Source organism: Aquarana catesbeiana, linkage group LG03 (assembly GCF_042186555.1).
Source record: "Aquarana catesbeiana isolate 2022-GZ linkage group LG03, ASM4218655v1, whole genome shotgun sequence".
NCBI classification, from domain to species: domain Eukaryota; kingdom Metazoa; phylum Chordata; class Amphibia; order Anura; family Ranidae; genus Aquarana; species Aquarana catesbeiana.
The window spans coordinates 68,171,651-68,184,166 of record NC_133326.1 but is presented as its reverse complement, the minus strand read 5'-3'; the positions used below and the strand labels follow the sequence as shown (position 1 = coordinate 68,184,166).

The window sequence follows — 12,516 nt, the reverse complement described above, 5'->3', positions numbered from 1 at the left end:
CAGGGGAGCTGAATACAAATGCACACCACACTTTTCACATATTTATTTGTAAAACCATTTAACATTTTCCATCCACTTCACAATTATGTGCCACTTTGTGTTTGTCGACCACATAAAATCCCAATAAAATACATTTACGTTTTTGGTTGTAACATGACAAAATGTGGAAAATTTCAAAGGGTATGAATACTTTTCCAAGGCACTATATTAGTGGAATTACAGGATCATTTCTGGGTTAAGTTAATGAAACCAACATTCATTTAAGAAATGGGCTTTGTCTCCAAAATATTGGGAATAACTTTTCTCATAGTATGAATGTAAACTATTTTTCTTGTATAGGAAAGCCACATATAGTTCACCTCACCTTCAGAAATTCTTCGATTGCATCACTGCATATGGGCAGGGAAGAAATTGGGCAGGATAAACAAACAATCCCTAAATTATTAGTGTGAAGAGACATAGGCGTTGATTTACTAAAGGCAAATCCACTTTGCACGACAAGTGCACTTGGAATTGCAATTGCTGTAGATCTGAGGGGGACATGCAAGATAAATAAAAAACAGCATTTTAGCTTGCACATGATTGGATGATAAAATCAGTAGAGCTTCCCCCTCATTTCAGATCTTCCCCTCAGATCTATAGCGACTGCACTTCCAAGTGCACTTGTAGTGCAAAGTGGATTTGCCTTTAGTAGATTTCCCCCCAGTATGCCATAAAATATCATCTTGTGTATTTTGGCCATATGCAGCCTTGTTAACTGACTGTACGTGATTACACACCACAGTACACGACAAACCACCAACATAAAAATTAACAGCAGACATTTTCATTGTAAAATTCACAGCAGTAGGTTGGCTGCTGATTTATTTTGTAAAATTAACGGATTTGTACTTCTTCACACATATGAAAGACAGCTGTTTTTTTCAATATGCAAAACTAAGTACCACAGGACATTACAAGAAAGCATACTTGTCTTGGTCTTCCCGTCAGTATTAAATTACGCATACAGTAATAGTTGTTGTATGGTTAAAAAAAAAGCAAACATAATCTGAATTGTTTTGGTTTGAGAAATGAAAAAAAAAAGATTCTAAAATATTTGTATTGTATCAATTATGAACTGAGCCTTTCATATGAATGCTGTTGGGTACTTTTGATGTGCAACATATGTCATATATTGTATAATGGCACTGAACTTCCTCTGATAAGTATATGTGGTCAGCTGACCTCAGTGCATTGACCTAGTCACAAATGATTGCACCACTAGGCCCGTGTATATGTTTTACAAGTAGTTGGTCTCTGTAAGCACCATTGATAAAGAAAACCCGAAAACCTCATGTTAGGTTTTTAATCTAGTTTACAATTGCTCCAAGGATAAATAAAAGCTTGAATACAGTATACACACATGTCATTTACATGACATATAGAGATAATTGAGATAAACTAAAGCTAACTTTGGTTGAGTCTGTAAGTTGAAAACAGTTTAGACAGAGTATTGGTTGGCTTCTAAAATGTGTAAATATTACAGTGCATTTATAAAAAAATCTTTTTTGAAAGTTACTAGCACCAAAAAGGTCTCATAAATGTCTGGCTTAGTGAGTTGTAGGTGGCATGGAAAACTTTTATAGTACAAACCAGAGAAGTCCAACAAAAGAACACCTACGTGTACCTCTGCTGAAATGATCAAATCTTTCAGCATCAAAGGCCAACTTCCATTGAAAAAGTCTCCAAGTTTAATATCGACATATTCACCATAACAATAAAGGAAGCCTGAGAAAGTGGTTGTGGTTAGCTGGGATAATGATCCTGTACCTTGCATATGTCATGAGAAGAAGAAAGTGCTTTCTTAAGTCATAGATACATAGTTATGAAGGATCTGTACCTATGCTAGAGGATTCAGTGAAGTTGGGGAGGGTGGGAGGAAACATTCATGACTACTTTAGTAATCTTTGGTTTTGTTTTGGCTGTTCTTTGGCATGGCAAATTAATGAAGTAAGATTCTAATTTTCATTTTAAGAATGTCACCCAGTTCACCAGTGAGGTAGTCTCTGTCGTGTCTGTCTTCAAGCTGGAAAAGCTCTTTCTCCTTATAAAGAGGGAAACTGCTAATCTGTATGTTATAAACACCAGGCACTGGCTTCTTCTTGGTTAGATGCAGGTAACTGATGCCTTCCTTTTGGTTGAGCCTAAATAAGCCATGTTCATTCCCAGAGTCTATTAGGTATCGGTTGTGGTCTTGCAGAGTTGTGAGAGCTGGTGTAAGCTCCAGAATTCGGTCTCTACTGTTCAAGTGGGAAACATTAAAGGAAAGGATTGCTGTTTTCTCTGAATCCCAACTGGCGAGGCTAACAGGGGCTTCCAATTGAAGCTGCTCCTGGTAAAAAAAACAAAACTAAATGTTACAATTTGTATTTATAACAGTACAAGGGAATAATACATATTAGGAGGTTTTAAAATAAGCAAATATACTCTGTTCCATTCAGCCCTTCAGACTCGGTTTTGGATTAGTGCTGTCTTTGGCACCACCCTCAAAATAGCATTTGTGACACATTAAACAATCAGTATTTCAGCACTTCTTGATCAATTTAATCTAACAAGAAGACCATCAAATTAACATTAGTGTATACTGTAGATCTACTTCAATGCTTGAAGTGACCCTTCTAGTGGCTTAATCAAATGCTGCTTCTTCGATGATAGCCAGCCCCTGCATATGAACAAATTTATTGTATCATAGCACAGAGTGGTACTGTGGATACATGTAAACAAAATCAACCAGTGTAGACCACAAACCCTAGCTAAAAGCAGCTGTGATACTGAGGGTAAATTTATCAAATCCCAAAAAATGCATATAAAAAGGCAGTACAGCGCATTAAGTTAAATGTTAATAAACAATGCTAAAAAGTCCAACATAAAAGAGATGCAGGCAAAATCCAGTAATTCCTCCAGTGACACTAGTGACATGGAAAACTTGCAGAGTGACTGTAGTGACAAACATGGACCTCCACCTTCGGTGACATAAGCCGCTCACCTCAATAGATGGACCCCTGAGTTAATCAGTCAGGTCAAAACAGCAGTTCCCTCACAGGGATAGTAACAGGAGGAGATGTATACAGGATCAGCATCAACAGCATCAACAGCGAACACGCAGGCAATATTCACATGTAAAAGATATGAAAAAAATCTAGTGCTCTCTGAATAATGCTAAAGCTTTATTAAAAAGTTTCGGAAACACTCACAATCTGATGCATTGTGCCCCAGTGCGAAGGATACAAGCGTGGGTGAGATGGATGTCCCATACAGGATGGACGAGCGGAGTGCGGGTGATGTCACGATCAAGACACGTTCACAGTGCCGTACGCGTTACGTCCCTAGAATAAGGCTGTTAAGGAAGTCCCGCCCACTTCTAGGGATGTAACGCGTACGGCATTGTGAACGTGTCTTGATCGTGACGTCACCCGCGCTCCGCTCGTCCATCCTGTATGGGGCATCCATCTCACCCACTCTTGTATCCTTCGCACTGGGGCACAGTGCATCAGATTGTGAGTGTTTCCGATACTTTTTAATAAAGCTTTAGCATTATTCAGAGAGCACTAGATTTTTTCATATCTTTTACATGTGAATATTGCCTGCGCGTTCGCTGTTGATGCTGTTGATGCCTGATCCTGTATACATCTCCTCCTGTTACTATCCCTGTGAGGGAACTGCTGTTTTGACCTGACTGATCAACTACTATTGAGATGAGCGGCTTGTGTCACCGAAGGTGGAGGTCCATGTTTGTCACTACAGTCACTCTGCAAGTTTTCCATGTCACTAGTGTCACTGGAGGAATTACTGGATTTTGCCTGCATCTCTTTTATGTTGGACTTTTTAGCATTGTTTATTAACATTTAACTTTATGCGCTGTACTGCCTTTTTATATAGGTACTGTGGATACAAATAGGGTATAAGGGTGCCACGTCCTATAGATTATTGTATAGTTAAGGGGAGGGACTTTGGACTTTTTAGGCACAGTAACACAAAATTAATACAAAAATATTTATTGAAGAACCATATAAAAATATACAACTTCATTAAAAAAACACAATAGATCTGTATACACATATAATCAGTACGACCGCTGCTGTATGGGACCATACAACTACAGGAAGACTTGGAAGATGTAAGCGTCATTCCATAATAACATGTGTCCGAGAGTATGGCTGAAGGACAGGCAGACGGTAAAGTATTTTTGTTCAAAATTCATGTAGGCTCAACATGTTGCGCGTGCATTCACACTTCTTCAGGAGCATAGAGTATTGTGGTATATATTGTGTATTAAGATGGAGAATTTTTAAAACCAGAAATAAGAGCAAGAACAGCTACAGGAGCGGTATATGAGACGCTGAGTATTAGGGTAAAAAGTATGTAACATGGTCCGGTATCAGCACTAATTTAGAGACTGCCAATTTAGAAGTAGCCTCAAAAAATGCTGTAAAAGCAAGGGAGGGGAAAAAGGAGAGCATCAGGGGGCTTATATATAGTCATGTTGGAGGAAAGTGATATCAGACGGATAACCAAGATGTAGTGAACCCCTGGAGACAGCAGCCTCAGATAGTCCAGCAAGCGTCTGTGGTGTCGTCAACAATAGTTTACCGTCTGTCTGTCCTTCAGCCATACTCTCGGACACATGTTATTATGTAATGACGCTTACATCTTCCAAGTCTTCCTGTAGTTCTATGTCCCATACAGTAGCGGTCGTACTGAGTATATGTGTATATAGATTGTGGTTTTTTATGAAATTTTCTAGTTTTATATGGTTCTTCAATAAATATTTTTGTATTAATTTTGTGTTACTGTGCCTAAAGTCCAAAGTCCCTCTCCTTAACTATACAGCCCCTGCATACATTTCACATGTGTATAAAATAAATGTGGGTGTGTGAAATACCTGCTGTCCCAATGCACCATGTGGTTTCTCTTGCCGGATTCTCTGTTAATATGGGGTGTACAAGCCTGCAGGATAAACCACTGTGTGCAGTAGGGATGAGTGGAACTGCCCTGCATTTGGCTCAAGCAGGATTCAGCAAAACTTCAAAGAAATTGGGATGTCAAACCCGAACCCCAATGAAATCAATGGGAGCTGAATCTGTTAAATCAAAAATGTCCCTTTTCTGGATCAATAGGCAAGGGATTAAAAGTGCTGCAGCACCATTAACATAAACAAAAGAAAGAAGTGTTTTAGATTGCTGGCAAATTACATTTACTTGCTAACTTCTTTTCTTTTAATGGCACACAGATCCCTCCAAAGGACCCCCAAAATACAAGGCAGGCATAGGGTCTGCTATGTATTTTGGGAGATCTTTGGAGGAGTCTGTGTGCTGCTTAAAAGAAAAGCAGAAAGAAAGAAGCTGGCAATGAAATTTGATTTGCTGGAATTTAAACAGTATCTTTTTTTTCTTTGCTAATGTCACTTTTGCTGTAGCATATCCTACAATGACAAAAATGATGTAGAGCCCCCCTCCCCCCAATGCATACCAGACCCTTTGATTTTGGTGTGGATTTTAAGGGGGATCCCAACGCAAATAAACAAAAAACAAAATGTGTGGGGGTCCCCTTAAAGATTCAAACCAGACCCTTAAGCGAGCCATATATTATGCAATTTTCTTTTCTTCATCCGCAGGTTAAAGGAAAGAAAATCACTAAATTTCACCACTCAATACCATCAATATAGCCAGTGTTGATGGGGGAATCCCTCCCGCTGCGCTATTGTATTCTGACAGCAGGAGATTTATCCGCTGTCAGAATACAATGATCACTGCTGGCGGCTATCGCTGCCAAAAGTGATCGCATGACAACAAAAAAAAACGAACAGGCTGGTTCTACTGAAGTTGAGTAGATAGACTGACATCAGTACAACCCGCCGGCCCATAGATGGATCGCAACTCGGACGGTTCCTGCTGAACTGGCTGAATTTTGATTAGTCTATGGCCAGCCTTAATCCATGCATGGAGTCTGGCTGACAAAGAAAGCAGGGGGGGGTTGACATTTAGCTTCCTCCCTCCTGAATCATAGCAGGCACATGCCCTCCACATGGGAAGGGGGGGAGTGGGAGGTAGATTGCAGAATTCGCTTTTAACACGATTGGAGAATTGAAGTGAATCAACACACTTTTTGTGTCAACATTCTCAACTTCTTTAGCATATACATTTATATATTCATATACATTTATTTATATATTTATTTAGATTTGTGTGCTTGTTGGCAAACTGAACACCTTGGTTATGCGGGAGGGGACAGACCACAAGCTAAGGAGAGGCAATATATCTAGGGGGCGCACGCTGAGCCGATACGAGTGCCCGCTGGCAGATCCCAGTTCTTTCAGGGTAAAGGAGACAGATCGTGTGTTCATACTAAGTATGAACACCAATCACTCTCTCCTCCTAGTCAGTCCCATCCCCCCCGCTGTTAGAACACACCTAGGGAACACAGTTAACCCCTTGATCGCCCCCTGGTGTTAACCCCTTCCCTGCCAGTGACATTTATACAGTAATCAGTGCATTTTTATAGCACTGATCGTTGTATAATTGTCACTGGTCCCAAAAATGTGTCAAAAGTGTCCGATCTGTCCGCCGCAATATCGCAGTCCTGATAAAAATCACTGATCACCACCAATACTAGTAAAAAAAAAAAGTAAAATAATAGAAATGCCATAAATCTATCCCCTATTTTGTAGATGCTATAACTTTTGCGCAAACCAATCAATATATGCTTATTGCGATTTTTTACTAAAAATATGTAGAAGAACACATATCGGCCTAAACTGAGGAAAAAATTTGTTTGTTTTTTTTTTAAATTGGGGATATTTATTATAGCAAAAAGTAAAATATTGTGTTTTTTCAAAATTGTCGCTCTTCTTTTGTTTATATCGGAAAAAGTAGAAAACGCAGAGGTGATCAAATACCACCAAAAGAAAGCTCTATTTGTGGGAAAAAAGGGACGTCAATTTTTTTTGGGTACAGCGTCGCTTGACCGCGCAATTTTTTAGTCAAAGTGACGCAGTGCCGAAACGCAAAAAATAGTCTGGTCATTAAGGGGGTAAAACCTTTTGGGGCTGAAGTGGTTAAAAGAAACACAACTACAAAAACAGCATTTTTTTAAGATCATTTTCTATTAAGGTAAACCATTATGGTAATGGTTATTGAAGCCCATATATTCAAATGCATTACATGTTCTTCATGTTCATGTAACTGCATAGCAGACAGGAAATAAGCAATATTACCTCATTATCACTGGACGCAGTATCATTGGCACTTCTCCGTTTCCTTCCTCTCTTGGGATAGCCATTGATCTTACAGTCATAGCATGCTTCGGGGGACAGAGAGTTATCATCTATTTCTCCGCTCGCTGCCATATCCTGGGCAGCTCTGCTTAGACCGGCTCCTGTTACACAGTGTCTGAAAGTATAATACAAACTTCTATTAGATTTCATAAATATTCTTCTGGCAAGTATGACTATAATCCAGTAATGAAACCAAACAAGTTTAAACAGAATTTTTTTTTATCTCCAGGATGTCTATTTTTTTATGAAAAACAAGTTGTGTAAAAAATCTCAGCCCTTATCAATATTGGTTATGGAAATAACTGAATATTGCCAAGTATGATTGGAATGAGACCAGACTGATAATGTATAAACATCTTACAACTAGTGTACTGTCATCATTTATAACTGTCCACTGTTCAGATGTTTGCAATAGGTGCGGTAAAATAAATTTATTAGCCTAAAATACCCATCAGGCATTCGTAAATAATGCAAACCACCATCTAAAATGCATACATAAACTTCAGGCCTGTCATATTCTATCATTATATGTATTGACCGCATATGGCTATACGATGTATAAACATTCAATATTTTAGACAACAGTGGTCATTTAAGATATGATAAGCTCTTTATGTTCAATCATTGGGCTACATTGTCCTAGACTGATTAATTCATTTTTTCACCTCTACTAAATAGGAAATATTCTTAGCATCAGTATACATTTCACCCTGCCCATTGGAGGCATAAAATGCATCAGAGACGGGGCTCAGGAGGAGCTCAAGCCTGAGGCCGTTCACATCTCTTTTCACCTGTGGTGGCGTGGTGTGCGGTGTCTCTCATTCCCTCAGACTTCCCTGATTTCTGGATTAAGCATAAGACAGCCTGCACTCTTATATTTCTGTGAGACACCGGATCTACCAGAGCATCTTGAGCGGCGCTATAAGTGGTAATGGGTATAGCGAGTATCTATTTAATGTTTGCAAATTAGTGTGTACTAAGTAATCTGAATGTAACATGCATTGGGATGAGGGTTCAGTTTCCTCTAATAACCAGTGAAATAGAAAGAGGAGTGATGGAAGAGAAAAAAACAAGTGGTTCCATCGAGTCTACTCAATTTTTTTAGCAAGTGATCTTTTTTTAACGTTTTTGAGTGTAGAGCTATGTTTTTTGTCCCAAGCATGTTTAAACCTATTTACTGTTGACTGATTCGCCACCTCTGCAGGAAGTCTACTCCAAGGGTCAAATACTCTTTTCGTAAAATAATACTTTCTAAGTTTAGTTTAGAACTTTCCTCCTGTTAGTTTGAGGTTGTGTCTCCGTGTTCTTGACCTTAGCTTCATATTGTCATTGACATTTAAAAAAGTATGTCCAATGTGTTTTCCCACTCCTTTAAGAATATGGATAGATGTGTACAGTAATAGAGTATTTGTGGAATGCTGGTGCTGATTACCCTTGTCCTATTCTGAAGTATCCAGGTGGACATCCACAGACATATCCTCCTTCAGTATTTGAACAACCGTAGCTACATGGTGCTTGAGAAGAGCCGCACTCATTGATGTCTTGACATGAACCACCATACTGTTCAAACTGAAATCCTGTTGGACATATACACTTGAAGCTTCCCAATGTGTTGTGGCACGCAGCTCCCCCACATGCATGGGTGTTCATGCATTCGTTCTCATCTAAAGGAACACAAGATTGCATGGAAATGCATTTATTTTGTACCGTAGCTAAACAGTTTCTATGACTATTGTTTGCAAGAACCTTATAATGCTACTAGTAAAGTCTACTTACTGACATTCTGTAATGGTGTCATTATTTGAATTACTCATAATTCATTTAGGGGCTGATTTAATAAAGTCAAACTGCTCACTTTGCAAGGAAACTTGCACTTTGCATTGGAATTTTCCTTATAGCTTAGTGAATAAAGTAAAGCTCTTCTGACTTCAATCATCCAATCATGTTAAAAAAAAATGCATTTTTTTTATTTTCCTTGAACATGATGGAAGACGAAAGTAAACTTTGGATAATAACTGGCTCTGTTACTTATTATAAGTTTACGTAAAACATAAAACGATGGGCCCAAGTGTGTCTAGATTCTTTGTGATGGGTTTCCAAATATCCCAGGCAGTCAAGTGCAATAATTGAAATCACCACACATATTAAAACACTTTTGTGTGCTCATAAAACAAAAACACAAAAAAGATGTACTAATGTTATCATTCGTCTTTACTAAAAGATCCCATGGCAAACAAATCTGGCCGCGCTGAATTTGAAAGATCAAGGGGGTGATAATTAATAGTATATTTGATGGTCTGGTTTATTCATCTTAAACTTTTACTAACAGAATATAACGACTCCCACATGTTTATGGTTTTTATTTATGACATTTTCACATGTGGGGATAATACAAAATATAATAATTAAGGCTGTTTAGACAAATACTTTTTTACATATGAAGACATTTCCATGTTGTAGGTATGGTGTAGTAATTCAGAAATCACTTAACTACCTGTAAGGCTCTTTAGCACATCATTCCCACAGTCCTAGTATTTTTTCCTGTAGGGTTTTTATACAGTAGTTTATTTCATTGGATTTATACTGAATGTTTTACAACTATTTTCTTTTGGATGTCAAAAGCAATTAGAAACAAAGAAATGGAATAGTGAGGCCACCAATACTACATGGAAGATTACTCACCCACACATTGGTTCCACTGATAATGTTGGAGATAACCTTGTGGGCAACTACATCTATACCCGCCAATAATGTTCTGGCATCCATGCTGACAGCGATGGCTTCCTTCACACTCATCCACATCTAGCAAACAAAAAAAAATAATGATATCAGATTTTAATATGTTTGTACTTAGAGACAGGGCAATCCCATCCACATTTATAGAAAGGGTAGATACATATTACACTCTGAATAATATTACATGGTATGCACATCAAGCACTATTCTACTCTGCCTGTATGGAATGTTGGAGCTCTCCTTTAAAAGACTTAATCCTCACAACTGCCTTTAAAGCCCGTGTCTAGGGAAAGTGAAAATCCTCCCTTGCAGTGGGGCTGCCCCTGCCCTGCAAGGGTCTGGGGGACAGACAAAAGCAATTTTACCTACCCGATCCAGGGCTATCTTTATTATTGATTGGACCCTGTGCAAACATTTTCTTGCCACCCCCCCTTGCAATTTCGTTCTCCACCTGCTCTAAGACATACAAAAAAATAGCAGTTTACTGAATCAAATCAGGCAGCACTTGCGATTGGTTGCCGGAGGTTAGTGTATCATTATGGCTCACTGACTGGCTGCTAGAGGTTACAGAGCACATTATGGCTCATTGATTATTTGCTAGAGTTTACAACACATGACTTCTATTGTTTATTGGTTGCTAGAGGTTACTGTACATCAATACTGCTCACTGATGGGTTGCTAGAGCTTACTGGACATCCTTACCACTCACTAATTGGTTGCTAGAGGTTACTGCATATCCTTACTGCTCAACGATTGACTGCAAGAGGTTAGTGCACATCTTTACTGCTCACTGATTGGTTGCTAAAGGTTACAGCACATCATCTCCTTACTGCCTGCACACCATGGACTGGGGAGGTGAGGGGACCCATCAATAGACAGAAAACTCCTAGGGATCCTAGGACTACTGGAATCAGTGGCAATGCTGGGGGTGGGGGTGTGATCAGTGGCAATGCTGGGGGTTGATGGAATCAGTGGCAGTGGTGGGGAAGGGGAGTGGGATTAGTTAGGCGGCGCTACACTGTGGCAAATTCTGAATCATGTAGAGGATTCTACACTGACCACCAATGTAATGGGGAATTTGCGATAACCACCAATGTGAGGGGGGATTTTCACTGACCACCAATGTGAGAGGGAATTTGCACTGACCACCATGTAACGGGGGATTTTACGCCACTCATCAATATAAAGAGGGATTTCTATACTGACACCAATGTAATAGGAGCATTTACACCGATATACACTGACCTCCCTGTAAGGGGGAATTTATACCATTGTCGAGGAGATTTGTACTGACCACCAATGTAAGGTGACAATTCTACACCGACCACCAATGTTAGTGGGGATTTACAATGACCACCAATGTAAAGGGGGATTTACACTGACCACCAGTGTAAGGGCAATTTTGCACTTACCACCAATGTAAAGGAAAATGTACACTAATTACCAATGTAATGAAGAATTTACACTGACAACCAATGTAATGGAGATTTTACATCAACAGCCAAAAATGGAGGATTTCTACACTGGCCACCAATGTAGGGGGGATTTACACTCACCGCTAATTTAAAGGGGGCTTCAACATGGACTACCAATGTAAGTAAGGATTCGAAACTGATCACAAATGCAAGTTTGGATTTTTTACCGATTACCAATATAAATTGAAGTTTCTACACTGGCCACAATGAGGTGCCGATGCTCGTGACCAGCGGTCGCGATGACCGCCGGCCACGAGCGATTGCAGGCACGAGAGGCAGAACAGGGACGTGTGTGTGTGTAAACACACACATCCCAGTTCTGTGAGGAGAGGAGAGAGAGATCGTGAGTTCCTACTAGCTGGGAACCATGATCTCTCATCTCCTATAGTCAGTCCCATCCCCCACAGTCATAACACACACATAGGGAACACAGTTAACCCCTTGATCGCCCCCTAGTGTTAACCCCTTCCCTGCAGTGACATTTATACAGTAATCAGTGCATTTTTATAGCACTGATAGCTGTATAATTGTCAATAGACCCAAAAATATGTCAAAAGTGTCCAATGTGTCCGCCATAATGTCACAGTCTCGATAAAAATCGCAGATCTCCGCCATTACTAGTAAAAAAAAAAATAATAACAAAAATGGCATAAATCTATCTATCCCCTATTTTGTAGACGCTATAACTTTTGCGCAAACGAATCAATATACGCTTTTTGCAATTTCTATTACCAAAAATATGTAGGAGAATACATATCGGCCTAAACTGAGGAAAAAAATTAGCTTTTTTAAAAAAAATAGGGGCTATTTATTACAGCAAAAAGTACAAAATATTGTGTTTTTTTCAAAATTGTCATTTTTTTGTTTATAGCGCAAAGAATAAAAACCGCAGAGGTGATCAAATACCACCAAAAGAGACCTCTATTTGTGGGGAACGAAGAACGTCAATTTTGTTTGGGTACAGCGTCGCACGACCACGCAATTGTCAGTTAA

General features: G+C 39.3%; 1 protein-coding gene across 1 annotated transcript in view; it reads right to left on the bottom strand.

The window, feature by feature from the left end:
• Positions 1-823: 823 nt before the first annotated feature.
• Positions 824-12,516, bottom strand: part of FBN1 (fibrillin 1) — a 408,253-nt gene continuing 396,560 nt past the window's right edge. The window contains exons 61-64 of the mRNA XM_073623525.1: positions 9,995-10,114; positions 8,745-8,976; positions 7,253-7,427; positions 824-2,371 (exon numbers count right to left, since the gene is read on the bottom strand). Coding sequence (XP_073479626.1) covers positions 1,982-2,371; positions 7,253-7,427; positions 8,745-8,976; positions 9,995-10,114 — 917 coding nt within the window. The 3' untranslated portion in view covers positions 824-1,981. The remainder of the gene's footprint in view (positions 2,372-7,252; positions 7,428-8,744; positions 8,977-9,994; positions 10,115-12,516) is intronic.